Source organism: Chlorocebus sabaeus, chromosome 22, assembly GCF_047675955.1.
Source record: "Chlorocebus sabaeus isolate Y175 chromosome 22, mChlSab1.0.hap1, whole genome shotgun sequence".
Classification (NCBI taxonomy): domain Eukaryota; kingdom Metazoa; phylum Chordata; class Mammalia; order Primates; family Cercopithecidae; genus Chlorocebus; species Chlorocebus sabaeus.
In genome coordinates this window covers 28907307-28932944 of record NC_132925.1, presented here as the reverse complement: position 1 = coordinate 28932944, position 25638 = coordinate 28907307, and the positions used below count along the sequence as shown (strand labels likewise).

The window sequence follows — 25638 nt, the reverse complement described above, 5'->3', positions numbered from 1 at the left end:
TAGTTCTGGTCCAAGGTGGATCTTTTTTTTGAGTCCTCTTTCATTTATGGCTTCTGATATTTGAACCTCTAATACGGTGCAATTTATAATATGACACATTTTTTACCATTTCTTTTCCTGGTGATTATTGTATCCCCCTATCTCTGCTGGGTAGGATTCTAGAGCTGTCCAAAACAATTTTCAAATCTTGAAACTATGTAATTTCCAGGTTTGGTCTCAGATAGTAGAGTGCTGCTGATTCTGAAAATAATTTAATTTTCTGTATAGGAATATGAAGATTCAAACTTTCAAGCTTTATTGGCCTCAGGGGAGAGGTGTTTTGGCATTATTTATTTCATATAGTTCTTGTGAATATTTGACATTGTGGGTTTTTTGTTTTGTTTTGTTTTTGTTTTTTTTGAGACAGAGTTTCACTCTTGTTGCTGAGGCTGGAGTGCAGTGGTGCTATCTCAGCTCACTGCAACTTCTGCCTCTTGGGTTCAAGTGATTCTCCCACCTCAGCCTTCCAAGTAGCTGGGATTACAGGCATGTGCCACCACTCCAGGCTAATTTTTTGGTATTTTTATTAGAAATGGGGTTTCACCATGTTGCTCAGGCTGGTCTCGAACTCCTAACCTCAGGTAATCCACCCACCTTGGCCTCCCAAAGTGCTGGGATTACAGGCGTGAGTCACTGTGCCCAGCTTTGACATTAGTTTTAAACATAGGATTCAAAACCTTTTATCATTCTGCTTTGGGCTGAGGCACTAACAGCAGTAATCAGACCCGTAGCAGGGTCTCCTTACAACATGACAATCATGTCAAGAGAATTTCAGTAGAAGTGATGTTCAAGCACATGGTCAGTGGTGGCCTGTGGTTTGGCAATATCAGTTTAAAGGTGACCTATTTCCACTTAAATTAAAAAAAAATTTCTAATAGATAGCAGTCATCAGAATTTCAGAATGCACGTGATAACACAAGTCTGCATTTTATGTGTGAAATGTCAAATTGAATTTTGAAATTATGAATATGATTTATGGAGAGTGCCAGGGAATCAGATATAGGTTCCAGGGTTATATGCAGAAAGTGAGTTGAATTTGCAGGGTAAAAATTATCTTAAAGTTATATGTTGCCATAAACTTAGGCAGTGTTTCCTGAAAGCGAAGAAGATACAAAAAATAGCTTTGTAAAAAATCAAAAGAAAATCAAGAGTTTGAAACAAAGGGTGGGGGTAATGCCAAGAATACTGAACACTGAAAATGAAAGTGGACTAATGACAGAAAACAAGATGTTTCTTCAGGGCTGGGCTAGGTGTGTTTACTAATTTATGTTGTGGTAATTTTTTGGAACTCTGGACCCAAATCCCACATCTCAAACTTTTGTAGATATTTTCTTCCATTAAGTTATATTTTTTCCTCTTTAAATAGTCCATTTGTGCAAAACAAAATCTTTAGTTAATTATTTCCCTCCATCTTATTGGTGGCTTTTAGTAAGCTTCATTTACAGTCATACAGATGATTAAAGTTTAGAATCATTTTCAGAAGTCCTTTGTTGAGTGGCTACAGAAGATAACAGGCTAGTGGAGGGTTTCAAAATGAGTCACTGCCCATCATGACCACCTATGTGGTTAGTATGGATTCTCATCTGCGAAATCTACAGGACTGTGATTCTACTTTGGCATTCCTTACATAGAGATCGTATTTCATTCACAGGACATAGACCTCTTTATATGGATACCAGGATGGAATCTTAATTTGGATTTTAAAATTACATGTAAGATACGCCACTGAATTGGATCCAAGCATTACTTTTCCTTTAGACTTTTAGTTTAGGTTCAGGGGTACACATGTAGGTTTGTTATGTAGGTAAACTCGTGTCACAGAGGTTTGTTTTACAGACTATTTCATCACTCGGGTATTAAGCCCAATAGCCAACAGTTACCTTTTCTGCTCCTTTCCCTCCTCCCACCCTCCACGCTCAAGACCCCAGTGTCTGTTGTTTCCTTCAGTGTATCCATGTGTTCTCATTATTTAGCTTACACTTGTAAGTGAGTACATGCAGTATTTAGTTTTCTGTTCCTGTGTTAGTTTGCTAAAGATAATAGCCTCCAGCTCTATCCACATTCCTGGAAAAGACATGATCTCGTTCTTTTTTATGGTGGCATAGTATTCCATGGTATATGTACTGCATATTCTTTATCCAATTTGTCATTTATGGACATTTAGGTTCCATATCTTTGCTGTTGTGATATAGTAAATAGTGCTACGGTGAGCATTTGCATGCGTGTGTCTTTATGACAGAATGCTTTATATTACTCTGGGTATATACCCAGTAATGGGGTTCCTGAATTGAATGGTAGTTCTACTTTTTAGCTCGTTGAGGAATTGCCATACTGCTTTCCACAACGGTTGAACTAGTACACTCCCACTAACAGTGTATAAGTATTCCCTTTTCTCTGCAGCGTCTCCAGCTTTGTAATTTTTCGACATTTTAATAATAGCCTTTCTGACTGGTGCGAGATGGTAGGTTTTGATTTGCATTTCTCTAATGATCAGTGATATTGAGCTTTTTTTCATATGCTTGTTGACTGTATGTATGTCTGCTTTTGAAAAAGGTTCATGTCCTTTGCCCATTTTTTAATGAGTTGTTTCTTTTTCTCTTGTAAGTTTAAGTTCCTTATAGATGCTCGATATTAGACCTTTGTCAGATGCATAGTTTCCAAATACTTTCTCCCACCCTGTAGGCTGTCTGTTTACTTGGTTGATAGTTTCTTTTGCTGTGCAGAAGCTCTTTAGTTTAATTAGATCCCACTTGTCAATTTTTGCTTTTGTTGTAATGGCTTTTGGTGTTTTGTCATGGAATCTGTGCCCGTTCCTATGTCCAGGATGGTATTACCTAGGTTATCTTCCAGGGTTTTGATAGTTTTGGCTTTTACATTTAAGTCTTTAATTCATCCTGAGTTAATTTTTGTATGTGGTGTGAGGAAGGGGTCCCGCTTCAATCTTCTGCACATAGCTAGCCAGTTATCTCAGCACCATTTATTCAATAGGGAGTCTTTTCCCATTGCTTCATTTTATCAGCTTTGTTGATGATCAAATGGTTGTAGGTGTGCAGCCTTATTTCTGGGCTCTCTATTCTGTTTCTTTGACCTATGTGTCTGTTTTTGTACCAGTACCATGCTGTTTTGGTTACTGTACCCCTTTAGTATAATTTGAAGTTTGGTAATGTGGTACCTCCAGCTTTGTTCTTTTTGCTTAGGATTGCTTTGGCTATTCAGGCTCTTTTTTGGTTCCATATGAATTTTAAGATAATTTTTTCTAGTTCTGTGAAGAATGTCATTGGTAGTTTGACAGGAATAGCATTGAATCTGTAAATTGCTTTGGGCAGTAAGGTAGTTTTAATGATATTGATTCTTCCTATACAGGAGCATGCGATGTTTTTCCATTTGTTTGTGTCTTCTCTGATTTATTTGAGCAGTGTTTTGTAATTCTCCTTGTGGGAATCTTTTACCTCCCTGGTTAGGCGTATTTCTAGGTATTTTATTCTTTTTATAGCAGTTGTGAATGAGATTGCTTTCCTGATTTGACTCTCCCCTTGGCTGTTGTTAATGTATAGGAATGTTAGTGACTTTTGTACATTGATTTTGTATCTGCAACTTTGCTGAAGTTGTTTATTAGCCAAAGGAGCTTTTGGGCTGAGGCTATGGGGTTTTCTAGATACAGAATCATGTCATTTGCAAACACATGTAGTTTGGCTTCCTCTCTTCCTATTTGGATGCCCTTTATTTCTTTCTCTTGCCTGATTGCCAAGCAACAGTTTTCTTTACTTCCCATATACCTCACTCTCCCTTGTTGTTTGCCAAGTGGTTCAGCACTTGTTCAAGAGGCATTAATTTTGGGGACAGAGGATGGAGTGGGAATGAAGGGAGGAGCTTCAATTAGTATTACAAATATTAACTCATTGAAAAATATTTAAACTTTCATAAATAGGTAAAGCAATATAAAAGTGCGTCCTCATTCTCCACCTCAGCTCCCCCAATCTCTCTTTTACTGTAGAAATTATTTTGCTACTTGGGATTTAAATCTATCTTCTAGATATTTATTATCTGTCACTTTATATTAGATTTAACTTACCCTTTTAAAGTTTTTGAAAAAATTTGACTTTTCAAAGTTTTAAAGATAATACGGAAAATTCTCATGTACCTTTCACCCAGATTTTCCAAATGTTGATATTTTACCAAAATCTGAAAAAAATTAGAAATTTGAAACATATCTGGTCCCAAGCATTTCAGATAAGGGATGGTCCACCTGTATATCAGTACTTCTCTGTTGATGGGCATTCAGGTTGATTTTAATTTTTCACTTTTGAGAACAATGCCAGTCTTTATACTTACATTGTTAGATACTTAGACAAGTATTTATTTACTATTGATTCTCAGAAATAATATTACTGGGTTAAGTGGTTGTAATTTTCCCTAATGGTGGCATTTTGCAAAACCAAAGTACAATATGATAACCAGGACATGAACACAGTGCATCAGGTTTGATACAAATCTACCAGTGCATCACTACAAATATCCCCTATATTATCCTTTATGAATTACACACACCTCCTTCTTTCTCCATCAACTCAACTTAAAAAAACTTTAAAAAAGTATATTGGTAGATTATAGATGTACATATTTTCAGGGTATATGATACATTCCTATAATTTGTAAAGTTAAAATAGAGATAATTGGGATATTCATGCCCTTAAATATTTCTTTTCTTTATGCTACAAACCTTCTAATTATTCTCTTCTAGCTATTTTGAAATGCACCATAGATGATTGTTAACTATAGTTACGCTATTGATCTGTTGAACAGTAGGTCTTATTTCTTCTATTTAACTGTATATTTCATCCCATTAAATCAACCTGTCTTCATCCCCACCCTGTTACCTTGCCTCTGGTAACTACCAGTCTACTCTCCATCTTAATGAGAGCCACTTTTTGAGCTCCTACACATGAGTGAGAATATGTTATATTAGTCATTCTGTGCTTGGCTTATTTCACTTAACATAATGACCTCCAGTTCAATCCATGTTGCTACAATGACAGGATTTCATACTTTCTTATGGCTGAATAGTATTCTGTTGTATATATGTACAACATTTCTTTATGCATTCATCCACTATGGCACTTAGGTTGATTCCATATTTTGTCTATTGTGAATAATGCTGCAATAAACAAGGGAATACAGATATCTCTTTGATAGGTTCAGTTTCTTTCCAGTAATGGAATTGCTAGATCATGTAGTAGTTCTATTTTTAGTTTTTTGAGGAGCCTCCATACTGTTCTCCAAAATGGGTGTACTGATTTACATTCCTACCAACAGCATCCAAGCGTTCCCCTTTCTCCACATCCTCACTAGTATTCGTTATTCCCTGTCTTTTTGATAAAAGCCGTTTAATTGGGGCAGGATGATATCTCATTGTGGTTTTGGTTTACATTGATGATTAGTGATGTTGAGCATTTTTCCATATACCTTTGGCTATTTATGTTGTCTTTTGAGAAATGTTTACCAGATCTTCTGCCCATTTTAAAATTAGATTATTTGGTATTTTGCCATTGAGTTGTTTGAGCTTCTTATATATTCTGGATATTAATCCTCTGTCAGATGGATAGTTTGCAAATATTTTCTCCTATTCTATGGGTTGTCTCATCACTTTGTTGATTGTCTTCTTTGCTTTGCAGAAACTTTTTAGCTTGATGTAATGCCATTTGTCTATTTTTGTTTTATTTACCTTTGCTTTTGAGGTCTTACACACACACACATACACAAACCCCCCCGCCCCACACACACCCCTTTGCCCAGATTAATTTCCTGGAGAGTTCCCCCATGTTTTCTAACTGGCTTTCTAGTAGTTTCATAGTTTTAGGTCTTACATTTAAGTCTTTAATCCATTTTGATTTGATGTTTGTGTATGGTGAGAGATAGGGGTCTAGTTTCATTCTTCTGTATATGCACATTCGGTTTTCCCAGCACCGTTTGATGAAGAAACTGTCCTTTCCCCTTTGCACATTTTTGATGCCTTTGTCAAAAATGAGTTGGCTGTAAATGTGTGGATTTATATCTGGGTTCTGTCTTCTTCTGTTCCATTGTTCTGTGTCTGTTTTTATGCCAGTACCATGCTGATTTGGTTACTGTAACTTCATAGTATATTTTGGAGTCACATAGTGTGATGTTCTTTGTTCTTTTTGCTCAGGATTGCTTTGGCTATTCAGTGACTTCTGTGGTTCCATATAAATTTTAGGATTTTTTTCTATTTCTGTGAAGCATACCACTGGTATTTTGATATTGTGTTGAATCTGTAAATTGCTTTGGGTGGTATTTAATATTCAACAGTATTAATTCTTCCAATTCATGAGTGAGGAATATCTTTCCATTATGTTTTGCATTCTCTTCAATTTCTTTCATCAGTATTTTATAATTTTCTTTGTATAGATCTTTCACTTCTTTGGTTAAGTTGACTTCTAGGTATTTTATATTCTTTGTAGCTGTTATAAATGGGATTGCTTTTTTGATTTCTTTTTCAGATTGTATGCTGGTGACATATAGAAATGCTACTAATTGTATGCAGCTTTTGTATTCTGCCACTTTGCTGAATTCGTTTATCAGTTCTAACAGTTTGCTGGTGGTATCTTTAGTTTTTTCTAAATATGAGATCATGTCATTCTCAAACAAGACTAATTTGACTTCTTTCTTCCTGATTTGAATGCCCCGTATTTCTTTCTCTTGCCTAATTGCTATGGCCAGGACTTCCAGTATTGGGAATAAAAGTGGAGACAGTGGGCCATCCCTATCTTATTTCAGATCTTAGAGGAAAGGCTTTCAATTTCTCCTCATTCAGTATAATGTTAACTATGTGTTTATCTTACATGGTTTTTATTATTTTGAAGTATATTATTTCTTTACACAGTTTGTTAAGGGTTTTTATCATAAGGGGATGTTGAATTTTATCAATGATTTTTCATCATCAATTGAAATGATCCTATGGTTTTTGTCCTTGATTCTGTTAATGTGATGTATCATGTTTATTTATTTGCATATGTTCAACCATCCTTCCATTCCTGGGATGAATCTCATTTGATAAAGGTGAATGATCCTTTTAATGTGTTGTTGAAATGGATTTGCTTGTATTTTGTTAAGGATTTTTACATCTGTGTTCATCGGTGATATTGGCCTGCAGTTTTCCTTTTTGGTTGTATTTGTCTGGTTTTGGTATCAGGGCAATGCTGGCCTTGTGGAATGAGTTTGAAAGAATTCCTTCCTCTTCAGTTTTTTTGAAGAGTTTGAGTAGAATTGGTATTAGTTTTTCTTTAAATGTTTGGTACAATTCAGCAGTGAAGACATCAGGTCCTGGGATTTTCTTTGATGGGCACCTTTTTATTACAGCTTCAATCTTGTTTATCATTATTGGTCGGTTAAGATTTTCTGTTTCTTCCTGGTTCAGTCTTGGTAAGTTGCACGTGTCCAGGAATTTATCCATTTCTTTTAGGTTTTCCAATTTGTTGGTACATAGTTGTTCATAATCATCTCTAATGATTCTTTGTGTTTCTTATGGTCTCAGTTCTTAAGTCTTCTTTCTCATTTTCAATTTGATTTATTTGGGTCTTCTCTTTTTCTTAGTTTTGCTAAAGGTTTTTCAAACTTTTTTTATCTTTTCAAAGAGCAACTTTTCATTTTGTTGATCTGTGGTTTTTTTTTGGTCTCAATTTTATTTATTTATGCTTTCATCATTTTTTCTTGTTTAAAAGACTAGTCAGTGCTGTGATGCTCTGATCATTATTTCTTTTCTTGTAATTTTGGGTTTGATTTGTTCTTGCTTTTCTAGTTCCTTGAGGTTATAAATAACCTTAGGTTATTTATTTGAAGGCTTTCAACATTTTGATGTAGGTCTTTAATGCTATAAACTTCCCTCTTGGCACTGCTTTTGTTGCATCCCATAGATTTTGGTATATTGTACTTTCTTTTTCATTTGTTTCAGGAGATTTTCAAATTTCCTTCTGAATTTCTACATTGACCTGTTAATCATTCTGGAGCATGTTGCTTAATTTTCTTGTATTTGTGTAGTTTACATGGTTTCTCTTGTTATTGATTCCTAGTTTTATTCCACTGTGGTCAGAAAAAATACTTGATATGATATTTACTTCTTTTTTCTTTTTTTTTTTTTGAGACAGAGTTTTGCTCTTATTGCCCAGGCTAGAGCGCAATTGCACAGTCTTGGCTCACCACAACCTCCGCCTCCCCGGTTCAAGCGATTCTCCTGCCTCAGCCTCCTGAATAGCTGGGATTACAGGCATGTGCCACCATGCCCAGCTAATTTTGTATTTTTAGTAGAGACAGGGTTTCTCCATGTTGGTCAGGCTGGTCTCGAACTCCCGAACTCAGGTGATCCACCCACCTTGGCCTCCCATGCTGAGATTACAGGCGTGAGCCACCGCACCTGGCTGATTTCTACTTTTTTGAATTTGGTGAGACTTGTTTTGTGGCCTAAGATGTGGTCTCTTCTGAAGAATGTTCCATGTGCTGATGAAAACAGTGTGTATTCTGCAGCTGTTGGGTGAAAAGTTGTGTAAATGTCATTTAGACCTGTTTGATCTACCATATAGTTTAACTCTGAGATTTCTTGTTGATTTTCTGTCTGGATGATCTCTCCATAACTGAGAGTGGGGTTTTGGAGTCCCCTAGTATTATTGTATTTCAGTCTATCTCTTCCTTTGAATCTATTAGAGTTTGCTTTATATTTTTGGGTGTTCCAGTGTTGGGTGCACAGATATATGTAATTGTTATATTCTCTTGCTGAATTGACTCCATTATCATTAGATAGTGACCTTCTTTGTGTCTTTTTATGGCCTTTGACTTGTGATCTGTTTTATCTGACGTGTCTACTCCTGCCTTTCTCGTTTCTACTTGCATGAAATATCTTTTGCCATTCCTTCACTCTGAATCTGTTTGTCTTTATAGATAAAGTAAGTTTCTTACAGGCAGCATAAGTTGGGTCTTGTTTTTTTAATCCATTTAGCTCCTCTGTGACTTTTAATTGCATAATTGAGTCTATTTACATTTAGTGTTATTGTTGATAAGTAAGGGCTTACTACTGTGATTTTGTTGCTAATTTCATGGTTGTTTTATAACCCCTCACTTTCTTTCTTACTGTCTTCCTTTGTGGCTGATTTTTTTCTGGTTGTATGTTTTAGTTTGTTACTTCTTATTGTCAGTGTGTCTATAATAAATTTTTGCACTGTGGTTACCATAAAAGGCTTACCAAAAACATCTTAGAGATATAACAAGTTATTATAAAGAGATGACAACTTAGATCACAAAGAATAGAAACAAACAAAAAAAGAAAAAAATGAAAAAAAAACCCCTCTAAACTTTAATTTGATCACCTCCACATTTTGACTTTTAGTTGTCTCAATTTACGTATTTTTATATTACTATCTCTCTTCTTTTTGGTTTTGAGACAGAGTCGCACTCTGTCACCCAGGCTGGAGTGCAGTGGTGCCATCTTGGCTCACCGCAACCTCTGCCTCCTGGGTTCAAGCAATTCTCCTGCCTCAGCCTCCTGAAAAACTGGGACTACAGGTGCACGCCACCATGCCCGGCTAATTTTTTGTATTTTTGGTAGAGATCGGGTTTCACCATGTTGGCCAGGCTGGTCTCGAACTACTGACCTATGATCTGCCCGCCTCGGCCTCCCATAGTCCTGGGATTACAGGTGTGAGCCGCCGTGCCCAGCCCTATATTACTCTCTCTTACCAGGTTGCTGTAGATATTATTGTTTTTGATAGATTTGTCTTTTGGGTTTCATACTAGCATAATGAGTAGATTGTGCACCACAATTATAGTATTCTGGGTTTATTCATGTAGTTAATTTTACCAGTGGATCTTATATCTTGAAAATATTTTTATTTTACCTTAGTATTTTATTTTTTTCAGATTGAAAAAATACCTTTAGCATTTCTTGTAAGATGGGTCTGGCGGTGATGAATTCTTTCAGCTTTTGTTTGTCTAGGAAATACCATTATCTTTTATATTTGAAGGATAGCTTTGCTGGATGTAGTATTCTTGAATAGCAGCATTTGTTTTTCAGCACTTTGGAAATATTGTTTCACTGTCTACTGGCCAGTATGGTTTCGACTGAAAATTATATTGCTAGACAAATTGGAGCTCCTTTACATGTTACTTGCTTCTTTCAGGATTCTCTCTTTGACTGTTGAGAGTTTGATTCTTATATGCCTTGGGGTAGCCTTATTTGGGTTGGATCTGTTTGGTGTTCTCTGAGCTTCCAAACCTGGATATTTATCTCTTTCTCAAATTTGGGAAAATTTTCTGTTATTATTTCTTCGAATAAGCTTTCTACCCCTTGGTATTGCTTTATTCCCTCTTGAACACCAATAATTCTTAGATTGGTCTTTTGAGGTAATTTTCTATATCTTGTAGGCAATCTTTGTTTCTTTCTTTCTTTTTTTTTTTTTTTTTTTTAATTTTTGCTCCTCTGTGTATTTTCAAATAACCTATCTTTGAGGTCACAGATTATTTCTTCTACTTGATCTATTCTGTTGTTCAGAGCCTTGAATGAATTTTTTAATTCAGTAAATATATTTCTCAGTTTCAATATTTGTTTGATTTTTAAGTTATTTCAATCTCTTTGCTAAATTTCTTTGATTAATTCCTGAATTACTTTTTTATGTTACTTTGAGATCACTGAGTTTCCTTAAAGCTATTATTTTTAGTTCCTTATCCAAGAGCTCACATACTGCTTTTTCATTAGGGTCAATCACTGCTTCCTTGCTTTGGGCAGGTCCTGCTTTTCTGTTTGCTGTTGTTTCTTGTGAATGTACATCTGTGTCTTTGCACTGAAGGATTAATGACCTCTCCCAGTCTTCTCTGTCTGGTTTTTGTTTTTTGTTTTGTTTTCATTGGGTATATTTGCTTGAAGATTATTCATAATTTACCTGTTTTTTTTTTTTTTTAATTGTTCTCCTAGGTTGCTGTCTTCTTTTCGGCACTAGGTGGTGCTATAACCCAGATTGGCCTTGGCTCTAGTAAATCATCAGAACATTGCCCTGTCCTAAGTAGGGAAGGTCCTAAGGGGGATTTCCCATCTGTGTAGGAAGGTTGACGGGGGTTTGTGCCCAAGGGCCCTGTGGAACATACTTCCTGCAGTGTGGTGCTGCTGAACGGCCACATGATTTGTCTAAGTTACCTAGCACAGTTTCCAGGACTGAGGACGGTAGTTTCCTGCTGTCCTCAAGGACGTTTCTCCCTCCAGGCACTTGTGAGGCTTCTAGTAGATTGCAGCAGGGACAGATCTCCTGCTGGGGAGCCCAGGATAGTGGGGAAGCTGGTTGTCCACCTTGCTCTCGCTTTTTCTGGTGTAGAAACTGTGAGTCAGGAGGAAATTTTCTGTATGTTAGAAGATGGGCAGATTAGGGGAAAGATCATCATGGGTATGAAAGTTCAATTCTTGGTCAGGCGTGTTGGCTCACGCCTGTAATCCCAGCACTTTGGGAGGCCGAGGCAGGCAGATCACGAGGTCAGGAGTTCGAGACTAGCCTGGCGAACATACTGAAACCCTGTCTCTACTAAAAATACAAAAATTAGCCAGGCGTGGCATGTTCCTGTAGTCCTAGCTATTTAGAGGCTGGGGCGGGAGAATCACTTGAACCTGGGAGGCAGAGGTTGCAGTGAGCCAAGCCCGTGCCACTGCACTCTAACCTGGGTGACAGAGTGAGACTCTGTCAAAAAAAAAAAAAGAAAAAAGTTTTATTCTTGTACCATCTGCTAAGAATTTTTTCATTTCTCTATGCTCTAGGAACTTGCCCATCCTGATATTTGAGTTCTGTGGTATTGCTGGTGTTAATTTTGGCACTGTATATTTGTTTTTGGTTTTCTGTTGTGGGGAATGTGAAGCCAGCTTGCTTCTACTTCTACACCACCATTTTGGAAGCAGAAGTCTCTCAGCTTGACTTTTAGCATTGTTATTTGCCTTATAAAATTTTTCAATATTTTGAGCTCATATCTGTCAACATTTTTCTTTATGTTTTTCTTATTTTGTAATTTTCTACTCAAAAATGCTTTCTGTAACTGTGATTTAAATGTATTCTCTTTTAATTTACTCTACGAATCTTAGTTTATTTCTGTATAGTCTTTTAATCTATCTTGATTGTTTTTGAATATGGTGCAAAGTGTGTGTACCTGGAGGGTGAAGGATTAATTTAATATTTTTCTAACAAATTATATTTATGAAATAGTTCAGCCTTTTCCACTTATGTGAAATAAATCAGTACTATAAACTAAATTTTTATCGTAAGTGGTTCTGTTTCTGGATGAACTATTCGCCTTCATTGATATATTTTTCACTTCCTGCCCCATTAGAACTTAACTGCTACAGCCTTTATAATGTGTTTTGTTATTTAGAAGGGCAAATACCAAGCCTTTCTTTCACTGTTCTTTTAAAAATCGTTATTTGCTATTCTTGCAAATACTCTTTTTTTATCTGAATTTAAAAAATTAGCTTTTCAAATTTTATTATAAAAATGCTCTTGGGATTTTGATTGGTAGTTCCTTGAATTTATAATTAAATGGGAGAGAACTGACACACTTGTATGTTGGTTCTTATTCCAATCTTTCCTTTACATAATTGAGTGGAGCTTTATAACATCATAGTATATCATAGTAATTAAAAACAAGACTTTGAAGGACTGTCTGGGTTCAGTGTATGGTTCTATAAGCTGTATTATCATGGTGATATAGTTTGGCTGTGTCCCCACTCAGATCTCATCTTGAAATCCCATATGTTGTGGGGAGGAACCTGGTGGGAGGTAATTGAATCATGGGGGCAGGTCTTTCCTGTGGTGTTCTTGTGGTAGTGAGTAAGTCCCATGAGATCTGATGGTTTTAAAAAGAGGAATTCCCCTGCATAAACTCTCTCTCTCTTTGCCTGCTGCCATCCGTGTAAGAGGTGACTTGCTTCTCCTTGCCTTCTGCCATGATTGTGAGGTCTCCCCAGCCATGTGGAACTGTAAGTCCAATTAAACCTCTTTCTTTTGTAAATTGCCCAGTCTCAGGTATGTCTTTATCAGCAGTATGAAAACGGGCTAATACATGGTATGGGAAAGGAATTTAGCCTCACAGGACCTCAGTTTATTTATCTGAAAATAGTGATGATAAAAATAATAGTGTTATATCCAAAGATTGTTGAGAAGATTGAGTGATTTATGACATGAAAAGTGCTTAGGACACTACCTGGCACATGATATGTACTCAGTGATTGTTAACTGTTATTACTTCTTCACATAGCTCTAGTATATTTCTTGTTAGATATATTTTTGGATATTTTATGACTCTTCTTGGTATTCATATAAGATTTTTTTCCTCCATTGCTTTTCTAATTATTCATTTGTTAAAAACCATTGATTTTATATTGCCTATTGATTTTATATCTGACCACTTACTGAACTCTTTTATTCTAATAGTTTTCAGTAGATTTTCTGTATAGTCTTATCATCTGCAAATGAGGACAGCTTTGTGATTTTGTCTTCTACTGCTCATACTTTTTCTTTTTTCTTAATTTAGTTGGCTACTTAAATAGAAATGGTAACAGGTATGCCTCTTTGCTTTGTTTTTGTCTTAATGGCATTCTTTTATGTTTGACTATTGTATGTGATATTTTACTATTCTTTTTAATCAATGGCTTTTGTGAAATTGAGAAGTGTATTTTCAGTGTATAGAGTACATTTTGTTTTATTTATTTTTTGCGTGAGGAAATGTGATTCTTATTCTTTTCTGCATGCTAGCTGTATTGTACAGGTTTCAACTTTAATGCTTTTTGACATCTGTTGAAGTGATTTAGTTTTGTTTTTCTCCTTTAAAGTAGTGTTTTATTATAATAGAGTTTATGATGTTGAGTGATCTTTGCATTCCTCAGATAAACCCAACAAGATCATGATGTATTATTCTTTTACATGACTGTGTTTATTTTGTTGATCCTTTAAATTTTTTGCTTTTATGTTTGTACATGAGACTGGCTATAACTGTGCTTTTATTATCATTTCCTTTTTTAGTATTGATTGGTATATAAATTTTGGTAGCCTCATAGAATAAGTTGGAATTTCTTCCCCCATTTCTGTGATTTGGAAGAGTTTATATAAAGTGAGTCTTTTGTCTGCCCATAGATCTTTTAGAACTTCCTTGAAAATCTTGTTGCCTTCTTTATTTCTTTTATTACTTTTTAATGGTGCTAGGACTGTTATTCTATTCAGATTTTGGAATTTTGGGGCTTAAATTTGTCATTTATAATTTCTTATAAAAATGTTCATTTTATTTATATTTTCCAGTTTGTTGACGTGGAGTTTTTTAAAATTTATGTTTTCCTCTGACAGATTTTGTTCACTTTTCTTTCTTATATTGTGTTTTCTACCGTCTGTCTTTCTTAGCCAAAGAAATTTATTTCAGTTGACTTTAAAAATAAAACAGTTTTGGATTTTTAAAAGTAAGTCCACTGGGATTACTTTTATTTTGCATTTCTTTATTTTTTTATATCTTTTTTGGATTTATTTTTCTTTTTCTACTTCCTTGAGGTGTATGTTTTATTCATTGACTTTAAATTTCATTTTCTAATCTAAGCAATAAGGTTCTTATTTCTCCTCTGCATTATATAATAGCTATATTCTACAGGTTTCAAAATGTAGAATTCTTACTGTTGTTTATTTCTAAATAGCTTGTAATTTTATTTTAATTTCCTCTTATTCAAGAGTTGCTTTTTAAAAATGTTTTTAAAAATCTACTAGTGCATAGGTTTGCTTTTTGGAGAGAGAAGTCAGATATCTTTTTATTGTTGCTCTAATTGTATGGTGGTCAGAGAATCTAGCCTATATTATGATATCTGCTCTTTGAAATCTGTTGAGATTTCTTATGGCCTTATGTCTTAAATATTTTTTTAAAAGTGAGCCTCTGATAGGGACAGAGCTGTATCCATTTCATTTACATAAATATTTTAATTAAGTATTCAAATCTTCTATGTCTTTTTTTCTTCATTGCTTGGTTTCTGAGAGCAGTATGTTAGAATCTTCTACAATGTTTATTGCTATGTACATATATTTTGTATTTCTACTAGTTTTTGCTATCTATTTTTCTGAGTCATTAGATTGTAACTTATGCGTCATCTTAAGTGAAGCTCTTATTAATACATAGTGCCTGTCTGTGTCTGTTATTTCCCCCACTTTGTTTCTTTTTTGTCTAATATTAATCTCTCTGTACTTGCTTTCTTTTGGTTAACATTTTCCTACTCTGTATTTTGTCACCACTTTCTTTGCAGCAGTGATATTTTGATTTTGATTTGTCTCTTATAAACAGCATATCACTATATTTTTTTGCTTGTTCTAACTGCTTCTATCTTTTAGCTAATTCACACTTACTGTGACATTTGCTATGGTTGGACTTACTCTGCCTGCTTGTACGTTGTATTTGCCTTGCTTCTTTTATTGTTATTTGAGCTTTCTTATTTTTTAATTTATTTTGTTCTGCTTCATTTTTTCTCTCCCCTCTTTTGATAATAATTGAGTTGTGGTTTTTTCCCCAACAGGAAAAGTTTATTTTTTTCTATTCTAATGATTTGCAAAGTTCCTCCATTATATACTTTCAGTGGATTACTTTACATTTTTAATAAACATGTCTAAACTTATGATTTTATTATCAAACTGTAGAGTTAATTAGTATGTATTTCATTTCACAAATAAGGTACGGTCTTAGTATGCATTTATCTTTGTTCTTTCTCAGTTGTACCTTTTAAAATTATTTTATGTAGAATTTTAATTACATATTTTTATTACAGCAGACGTGAACAATTATTTAGACTAAATTATAAGATTTGTTTTTTGTTTGTTTGTTTACTACTACTATATCTTCCATCCTGTATCTTCTTTCGTGGATTTATTAGTTAATTTGCTTTATTATATGCCGAAATGATTCTTTCAGAATCTGTTGAAAGCTTTGTATCTCTACAAGTGTGTTTATTTTTCCCTTCCACTTCAATATTTGTTTAAATGGTTATAGAAACATTGATTTGAAAATAGTTTCCCTTAGAACCATTTGCTTCTTTGACTTCTTGAATACATGTTGTTGATCAGAAGTCTGATAGAAATGTGATTACCAAATTGTTGTAAATTACTTATTTTTTTCCTCTGGAGAACTTTCAGGATTTTCTCTTACCTTTTTAAATATTTTAAGTTCTGGGATACATGTGCAGAACGTGCAGGTTTGTTACATAGGTATACGCGTGCCATGTTGTTTTGCTGCACCCATCAACCCATCATCTACATTAGGTGCTTCTCCTAATGCTATCCCTTCCCTAACCACCAACCCCCCGCCAGGCCCCGGTGTGTGATGTTCCCCTCCCTGTGTCCATGTGTTCTCATTGTCAGCTCCCACTTATGAGTGAGAACATGTGGTATTTGCTTTTCTGTTCTTGTGTTAGTTTGCTGAGCATGATGGTTTCCAGCTTCATCCATGTCCCTGCGAAGGACGTGAGCTCATCCTTTCTTATGGCTGCTTAGCATTCCATGGTGTATATGTGCCACATTTTCTTTATCTAGTCTATCATTGATGGGCATTTGGATTTGTTCCAAGTCTTTGCTATTGTGAATAGTGCTGCAATAAACATACGTGTACATATGTCTTTATAGTAGTATAATTTATAATCCTTTGGGTGTATACCCAGTAATGGAATTGCTGAGTCAAATGGTATTTCTGGTTTTAGATTCTTGAGGAATTGCCACACTGTCTTCCACAATGGTTGAACTAATTTACACTCTCACCAACAGTGTAAAAGTATTCCTATTTCTCCCCATCCTCCCCAGTATCTGTTGTTTCCTGACTTTTTAACGATTGCCATTCTAACTGGCGTGAAATGGTATCTCTCTGTGGTTTTCGTGTGCATTTCTCTAATGACCAGTGATGATGAGCTTTTTTTTTTCATATGTTTTTTGGCCACATAAATGTCTTTTTTTGAGAAGTGTCTGTTCATATCCTTTGCCCACTTTTTGATGGGATTTTTTTTCTTGTAAATTTGTTTAAGTTCCTTTTAGATTCTGGATATTAGCCCTTTGTCAGATGGATAGATTGCGAAAATTTTCTCCCATTCTGTAGGTTGCCTGTTCACTCTAATGATAGTTTCTTTTGCTGTGCAGAAACTCTTTAGTTTAATTAGATCCCATTTGTCAATTCTGGTTTTTGTTGTTGTTGCTTTTGGTGTTTTCATTCCATGCTCATGGATAGGAAGAATCAATATTGTGAAAATGGCTATATAGCCCAATGTAATTTATAGATTCAGTGCTATCCCCATCAAGCTACCATTGACTTTCTTCACAGAATTAGAAAAAACTACTTTAAATCCATATGAAACCAAAAAAAGAGCCCATATAGCCAAGACAATCCTAAGCAAAAAAAACAATGGAGGCATCATGCTACCTGACTTCAAACTATACTACAAGGCTACAGTAACCAAAACATCATGGTACTAGTACCGAAACAGATATATAGACCAATGGAATAGAACAGAGGCCTCAGAAATAATGTCACACATCTACAACCATCTGATCTTCAACAAACCTCACAAAAACAAGCATTGGGGAAAGGATTCCCTATTTAATAAATGGTGTTGGGAGAACTGACTAGCCATATGCAGAAAACTGAAACTCAACCCCTTCCTTACACCTTATACAAAAATTAAGATGGATTAAAGACCTAAATGTAAGACCTAAAACCATAAAAACTTTAGAGGAAAACCTAGGCGATGCCATTCAGGACGTAGGCATGGGCCAAGATTTTCTCTTAACTTTTAATAATTCCCTTTGTGTGTCTGTCTTTGAGTCATATAGTTTTCTTATTCTTCACACTGTTAATAGTCTTCCTTGAATTTTAGCAGGAGAATGATATATATTCCTAGTCTACTAGCCTGATTCTGTAAATGTCTTTATTTTTCCAAAAGGATATTCTTTTACATAATGGCATGATCTATCAGCAGAGACATTCGGTTTAATTGAATGGCTAGGAGATATTGGTTGTCTACTGCCATATGACTTATATTGTACAGTGAGGTATGTATAGAACTAGAAAACATTGGCATCAGATCTTTGAATTCAGTTCTGTAGGAACAAATTGAAGAGACTAGAACTCTAGGTTGATATGCCGTTGAGTGACTTGAGTTCTGTTGGGGGAGCTTTAATTCTAGTGGCAAGTTATCTTCAGTCTCCAAACTTCTGTGTTCCCATCTATAAAATAAGGCTATAACATCATCTACTTCACACGGAAGCTGTTTAAATAGAACATGCACAGTACCAGGCACATGGAAAATCTCTGTATATTTTAGTAATCTCCACAATTCCCCTCATTCTACTTTTTCCTACAACACTTCTTTCTAGCTTACTATCATGCTGTGGAAAGTAACTCAGTGTCTGGTACATAGCAAATAAAAAATGAATTAAATTGATTTGAATGTCAATGTCTAGATAATTTTCTAGGGACATGACAGATGCTTTCATTATAAGGTGTTTGGACTTTCAATATCAGTTCCATTGTCCTTCATCCTTGAAGATCATTGGAGATCTTCATTACGGTGAGAGAGGGAATTTAAAATTTTTTGTAAAGTACTTCTGTTACCTTTGAAATCTCTTTCGAGTTCCAAACTGTGAAGGCCAGATCACACCTTATATCATCTTTCTTGATTCCCTTTTTGGAGGTCAGGACCATGTGTCCATTTCACCCTGTCTCCTTTGCATATTATTTCTGTGTGCTCATGTTGCTTTCAGTGACTTAACTATCTTCAAAACATTATAAATATTAATCACTCAACTTTGTAAGAAAATAGAAAAAAGCACAGCCCCTAGTGAAAAAGGCATGCCATGCAATTGTCTGTCATCAAAGGGGCTTGGCACATCCCTGAAATCTGCCATGGCTCGGGATCGATCTCAGGCAGCTAGAAAAACCCATCCAAAAAAACAGCTCTGAGAGTGGTGGTATAATACAGTGTAATGCTGTTGAAATTTTGTGCTAGGTAATGTTTTAAAATTAGGTGCCACATTGCCAGCATGTTTCTAAATTGACAGTCATTGGGCAGCATTCCATAATGTCTCTACTTTTTATGTCTTAACTGAGCTGCCCAGGAATACATCAAAAGTTATAGCTTCAAATTGTTCTAATGTGCTGCTTGCCGTACTGTGGTTGTCACAAAAGAAGCACTTTCATTACTTTGTGTAGCTTGTAACTTTTTAAAAAAAATTACCTCTTCGAGTTGACATTTCTCATAGGTATAAGCTACCCTAATATTAAATTTGGTTATCCCCTTCAAAGTCCAGAATTTAAACTAGTTATAAATCTTTATGCACTTATTTATATTCAAGATAATACAAACCCTGTTAATTTCAACTTCAAAATGTCTTCAGATATTTTTAAGGACTTGAGTAATTTAGAAAACAATTTTGGTTATGTAATATTTTCATGAATAAAAATATGGCACTTCTGAGATATTGCAAAAGGAGCCTAATTTAGTCTGCAGGTTGGAGGCATTTTCTCAACCCAGGACCTTATAAAAGTAGCCCAGTTGTTGGGCTAGATGGGGGTCTGTTGTCTGTGTGCCCACTGTGGATAATGTAGGGGTTGTATTTCTCAGCTGGTATCTAGGTCCAAACACCTGTGAGAGACTGTTCTCCTCCCTTCTTTGTGGCAACCTGCCTTACTTACCACCGCGTACACTAGGTCAGCTAGGCAGTGGTGTCCAAACCTGGCAGAGTCAAAGGAATCACCTGGGTAGCTTTTAAAACCTCACATTTCCAGACTCCAGCCACAGAGAATCTGAATCAGCAGATAAGGAAATGTGGCCTTGGCCACAGAACATTACTTTCTGGCTCCTTCACTGCCCTTAACACAGTTTGATGACTGCAACACACTGATCCACCCATGATACATGGCACATGGAGCAGCATTTGAAACAGCAGCAGAATACTGTGGACAGATTGGGAGAAGAAAGAGGCCACACAGAGAGCACAGCCACAGGTAGGGGCTAAATTAGAGACTGTTAAAAATACCCAGTGCTGAGCAGGGGACAAAAGCATCGATTCTACTCCATGCCCTCCTGTTATATCCAGACTATGAAGCCAGTTTCTGCCTTGAAATACTCTCCTCTTTCCCCACATCTACCCTATGACTGGGGTGTGTGTGTGTGTGTGTGTGTGTGTGTGTGTGTGTGTGTGTTGTAGGGGTTTTTTCTGTCTCTTCTTCAGTTTCTTATCATAGCCAGTTACATAGAAAATGAGAGAGGAAAGACAGAAATATGGGCACTTTGGGCAAAGTGTAAGGAGAGAAAGGAAAGGTATTTAGGAGGAAAGAAAGGTATTTAGGAGGAAACAGGAAGAAAAACACTTGAAGAATACATGGAAACGGTTCCTGGTGAGTGTGGAATAATAGTATTTTTTCCTTTCATCTTCTGAAGATACCCTATTTAGCACATTTTTATCTCTGTTTCCTAAGTGGATGGCTTTATCTGTAAAGACTGGTAGTATTGCCATTGAGGATAATCCTTCATTAAAATATCCTTCTTACATAAGGAACCCTCTGTTGTTATTCCAAATTAAGCCAAGGAAGTCCTGAATGATTTTCATTTATTCAACGTATTTTTATTGATGAGCTCGCTAGCTGCATGGAGTTCACAGCCAGTTAGGGATGCAGATGCACAGACAGAGGATGACAGTGCTGAGTGGCAGGTGCTTTGACAGGGGAAGTACAGAAGGAAGGGGAGCACAAAGGAGAGCACTTGACCTCTCTCAGGGCTGAGGGAAGGCTTCGAAAGGAAGTGCAATTTCAGGTTATATACCACAGGGTGAAAAGGGGTGCACCAAGCAAGAGTGACTGAAGAACTGAATATGCCAGCCTTGGATAAGAAAGCATGATTACATGTCTGGAGAACTGAGAATGGTCCTGAATGGCCAGATTGAAGACAAGAGATGAGGTTGGAGAATTAAGTGGGGGTCAGACCGTGAAGGATCTTATGCATCATATAAAAAAGTTTAACATGTATAATGGGAGTGGTCCATTTCACTTACATCTTTTATATTTAGCCCTCTTTGTCTTCTTTTTATCAAAGACATCATAAATAAGAGGTAATACTCTTCTATTTGTCACAAATAAACAGGAACTTCCAAAAGTAGGCATGTGAGATAAAAAGGTTAACATAGCAGGTGTCTTCTCTTAGAAAGGCTTGCTTGTGAAATTGGTCTATGGCCAACTTTTGGGAACTTGCCTGGTAAACAGTTTCCTACAATGACATAAAACCTTTCCTAGGTGATAACAGTGGCTTGCTGTGCTAGACTGTGCAAACCATATGGCTTATATGCAAATCTCCTTTCCTTCTGGTACTCTGGAACTTTGCTACATGCTAGGCCGAAGGTGCCTGTGTGGCTAGCTTCCTGATAAAAACCTTGGATGCTAAGTCTCTAATAAGCTTTCCTAGATGGAAACATACACATGTTGCTGCATTTTCATAGCTGGGAGAAAAGTATGCTCTGTGTGAACTTTCATAAGGAGAAGAGGATGTAGGAAAGCTAGCAAATAGATTACTCCAGACTCCACCTATTTTTTTTCCCTTGTGAGCCACTGTGTGTCCTCTTTACAGTACTGTGGTAAGTCAAAGCCATGAGTACAATTGTGTGCTGAGGCCCATGAGTCCTTCCAGTGAATCTCCTAAGATAGGGGAGACCTTGAGGATCCCCAACATGCATGCTGTGAATATTTACCTATAACTAGTTACTGAATGAGTGAATCAATTAGGCTATTAAAAGGTAGAAGGATTAGTGTTCTTTTCTAGTTTTAACATTTCCTTATCTCTAAAATGATGATGGTAACCTAACACACAGTCTTACTGCAGAAATCAAATGAAATAGTTCAGGTAAAAAGGCACATATATAGGCAGTGTACACAAATTAAATGTTTCTCCCAACAGATATCAAGGTCCTCAAAACAAGAATTAATCTTATCTTTTTTCTATTTTTCCATAAGTTGTTGGGGTACAGGTGGTGGTTGGTTACATGAGGAAGTTCTTTAGTGGTAATTTGTGAGATCCGGGTGCATCCATCACTCAAGTGGTATACACTGCACAGTATGTTGTCTTTTATCCCCTGGCTCCCTCCCACTCTTCCCCCACCAAGTCCCCAAAGTCCGCTGTATCATTCTTATGCCTTTGCGTCCTCATAGCACATACGTGTGTGTATATATATGTATATATATTTTTTTTTAGCCAAAATTTGTTTAGCTGGTTTTATCTCTCACCGTATTTCTCAAATTCTCAAAGTTGTCTCTGAATTACTTTTGACTTTTACCTTCAAATGATAAAGATGTATCAGTTTTGAAGAGAGTCAAAAGAAAGAGCTACCAGTTCTAAGAGCAATTTAAAATCAGGAGATCCAGAAAGGATTTAAATAATGGCAAGCGTCCCAAGGTGACTTCTCTCCGTTTCTTTTATCAGGTGAGGACATACTTAATTGTGCAGTTCCAGGTATACTAAAAGCAACCGCATTGTTGTATTTGTAGTGCAACACCCGAATACAGACAGCCTATCTTGTTGCAGTAAAAAACACATTAGTGTTAATATTTAGAGAGTAAGAATGATGGACTAGATACTAATATGTAATTTATACTGGGAAAATTCTGCTCGAGACTTATTTCAGAGAATTTCCTTTGGAACAATTAAAATAAATTCCTGACTTTTTAATGAGCTTCAGATCCTGCCTGAAGGAACTTAAAACCAACCAGGTAATTCTTGAATTTCTTATGGCTTCATCTTCATTTTTGAAAATTTCTTGGAGCTCTGCCTGTCTTACTGAGTTACTGGCAATCGTGTTGACCTGTTGAGTAGTTTCCCCTTAGACAGGCCTTACATTTTTTTCCCATCATCTTTGTCTTATTCTGGACTGAGGTACAAGTGTAAAAATGATGGGTTTACAGCTCTCTGCTTTCCCTTTGACCTTGTAGAGTGGCCTTTTCTGTGACCGAGTGGTAAAGAGCATCGCTTCTTCAGCGTGGCTGGGCTTGTTGTGGATCTTTATTTCCTATCTTATTGGAGAGGATTTACAGTTCATAAACGGACTTTAATATAGAAGTTCCCTGGAGTTATAAGTACACAATGACATGGTAATTTCCCAAAGTGCAGTTTTACAAGGGTAGTTTTCTTCATAGGCTGTTTACATTGGTTTTGCTTCCATTTTATTGCCTTCCCATCCTTTATTTTTCTCTTTTCTCCTTTTTCATTATCATGTGGTCAGATGCTTCCCCTCAACTGGCCATAAATACTTATTTTAATACTTATTGCTCTTATGGAATGAAATTTTATGTTTCTTGATCATAATTTTAAAAGCAAATGAAACATTTTTACTGTATTTCTCTGTTTATAAAGACTTGATGGAAATGCTTTTTACTCATGTGAGCGTGGATTCTTTTTATTATGTTTGAATGAGGGATTGTTTTGTTTATTTGACTTGACTTTATTCTCCTAGGTCAACAACTTTAATGGAAGGTATATTTTAGATTGCTGATATAAGCCTTCTTAGAGTCAGTTGGTTGCCAACAAAAGTTCAGTTCTAACCAAAGTGTAGGTTACTTGTGTTGTGCCTGTGTTTAGAGGCCTCCTTAATGAAGTGAGTGTTGTGAGATTTGCTGGTGTTTGTGGTGTCATTAGTTTTAGAAGAAAAGTTCCTGAAGCTTCTTGTAGTAACAATAATAACCTGATAGTCTGATGTTATTTCTTCTCAAAGAGATGTGGTTGTTGTGTCCTCTGTATTGTGACATTTTGTATTTTCTATTTCAGTTTCCCAGCCAGGTGGTCATTCAGAGCCTACACATCTATTCTGTATTTTAACCCATGGATGAGAATATTCATTCAAGCCAAGAGGGTTAAGACTAAACATCTTTGCTATTGCCTCTACAGACCCAGGTAACTCATCTTTCTTCAGTTATCTTCACGGAGTTTTTATTTATAAAATTGATGTGCTCCCTAAAGTTGTCAAAGTGAGGACATTGACTTTGATAGTAAGATTTTTACATTATAAACAAAATTTAAACTACATCCGGGAAGGTTTGCTAAAGAGTAATTGGATGTGAACAAATATTTGGCAGTAATAAAACACACTGCAGTGAGCATGCTAAGTTAGATCATCACCCCGAGTAGAAATTTGTTTTTTACTTCAGTGAATTTTAGGTGCTTTGACAGCAATTAGTTCCACTAAATGATCACAGTTCACATATATCTTCTGTTTACACAATACATTTGAACTATTAAACATATGTGTACATGCTTATATTATACATGTAGAATGAATATATTTATAAATATGTATCTGGTTGATTTATATTTTATGTTTTTTTTACTTTAACATAAATGTTTTCAAGGTTTTGCTGTTGTTGTTTTGAGACAGAGTCTCTCTCTTGTCACCTAGGCTGGAGTACAGTGGCACAATCTTGGTTCACTGTAACCTCTGCCTCCCTGGTTCATGTGATTCTCCTGTCTTAGCCTCCTGAGTGGCTGGGATTACAGGCGTGCACCACGACACCTATCTAATTTTTGTATTTGTGGTAGAGACAAGGTTTCACCATGTTGACCAGGCTGGTCTCGAACTCCTGACCTCAAGTGATCCACCTGCCTTGGCCTCCCAAAGTGCTGGGATTGCAGGCGTGAGCCACCGTGCCTGGCCATCCACTAGGCCCGGCCTTTAAGTTTATATTTACATGTTATAAAATCCATTTTGTCCAACCACGCATGCCATCACAATGGTCATTTTCTTTTTGTGGTTTCTGGGTAGTCTTTCATTTACACGCCAAACATTTATCAGATTTTTCTGTGAGTCTGAGATTAGAGGAAAAGAAGCTATTTGAAAAACATACTTGCACATGCATGTTTATAGCACCACAGTTCACGATGGCAAAATCGTGGAACCAACCCAAATGTCCATCAGTCAACAAGTGGATAAAGAAACTGTGGTATATGTATACAATGGAATACTACTCGGCAATAAAAAGGAATGAATTAACAGCATTTGCAATGACCTGGATGAGAGTGGAGACTATTATTCTAAGTGAAATAACTCAGGAATGGAAAATCAGATATCAGTATGTTCTCACTGATATGTGGGAGCTAAGCTATGAGGACGCAAAGGCATAAGAATGATACAGTGGACTATGGGGACTTGTTGGGGAGAAGAGTGGGAGGGGCCAAGGAATAAAAGACAACATATTGTGCAGTGTATACCGCTTGAGTGATGGATGCACCCGAATCTCACAAATTACCACTAAAGAACTTCCTCATGTAACCAACCACCACCTGTACCCCAATAACTTATGGAAAAATAGAAAAAAGATAAAATTAATTCTTGTTTTGAGGACCTTGATATCTATTGGGAGAAACATTTAATTTGTGTACACTGCCTATATATGTGCCTTTTTACCTGAACTATTTCATTTGATTTCTGCAGTAAGACTGTGTGTGAGGTTATCATCATCATTTTAGAGATAAGGAAATGTTAGAGAAGAACTCAAACCTTCTGAGAAGAACTCAAACCTTCTGGCTGTAAA

General features: G+C 36.1%; 1 protein-coding gene across 1 annotated transcript in view; it reads left to right on the top strand.

Annotated features, from left to right (window-relative positions):
- MORC1 (MORC family CW-type zinc finger 1) overlaps positions 1-25638 on the top strand; it is a 166717-nt gene that overhangs the window by 27540 nt on the left and 113539 nt on the right. Inside the window, exon 9 of the mRNA XM_038002617.2 lies at positions 23879-24004. Coding sequence (XP_037858545.2) covers positions 23879-24004 — 126 coding nt within the window. The remainder of the gene's footprint in view (positions 1-23878; positions 24005-25638) is intronic.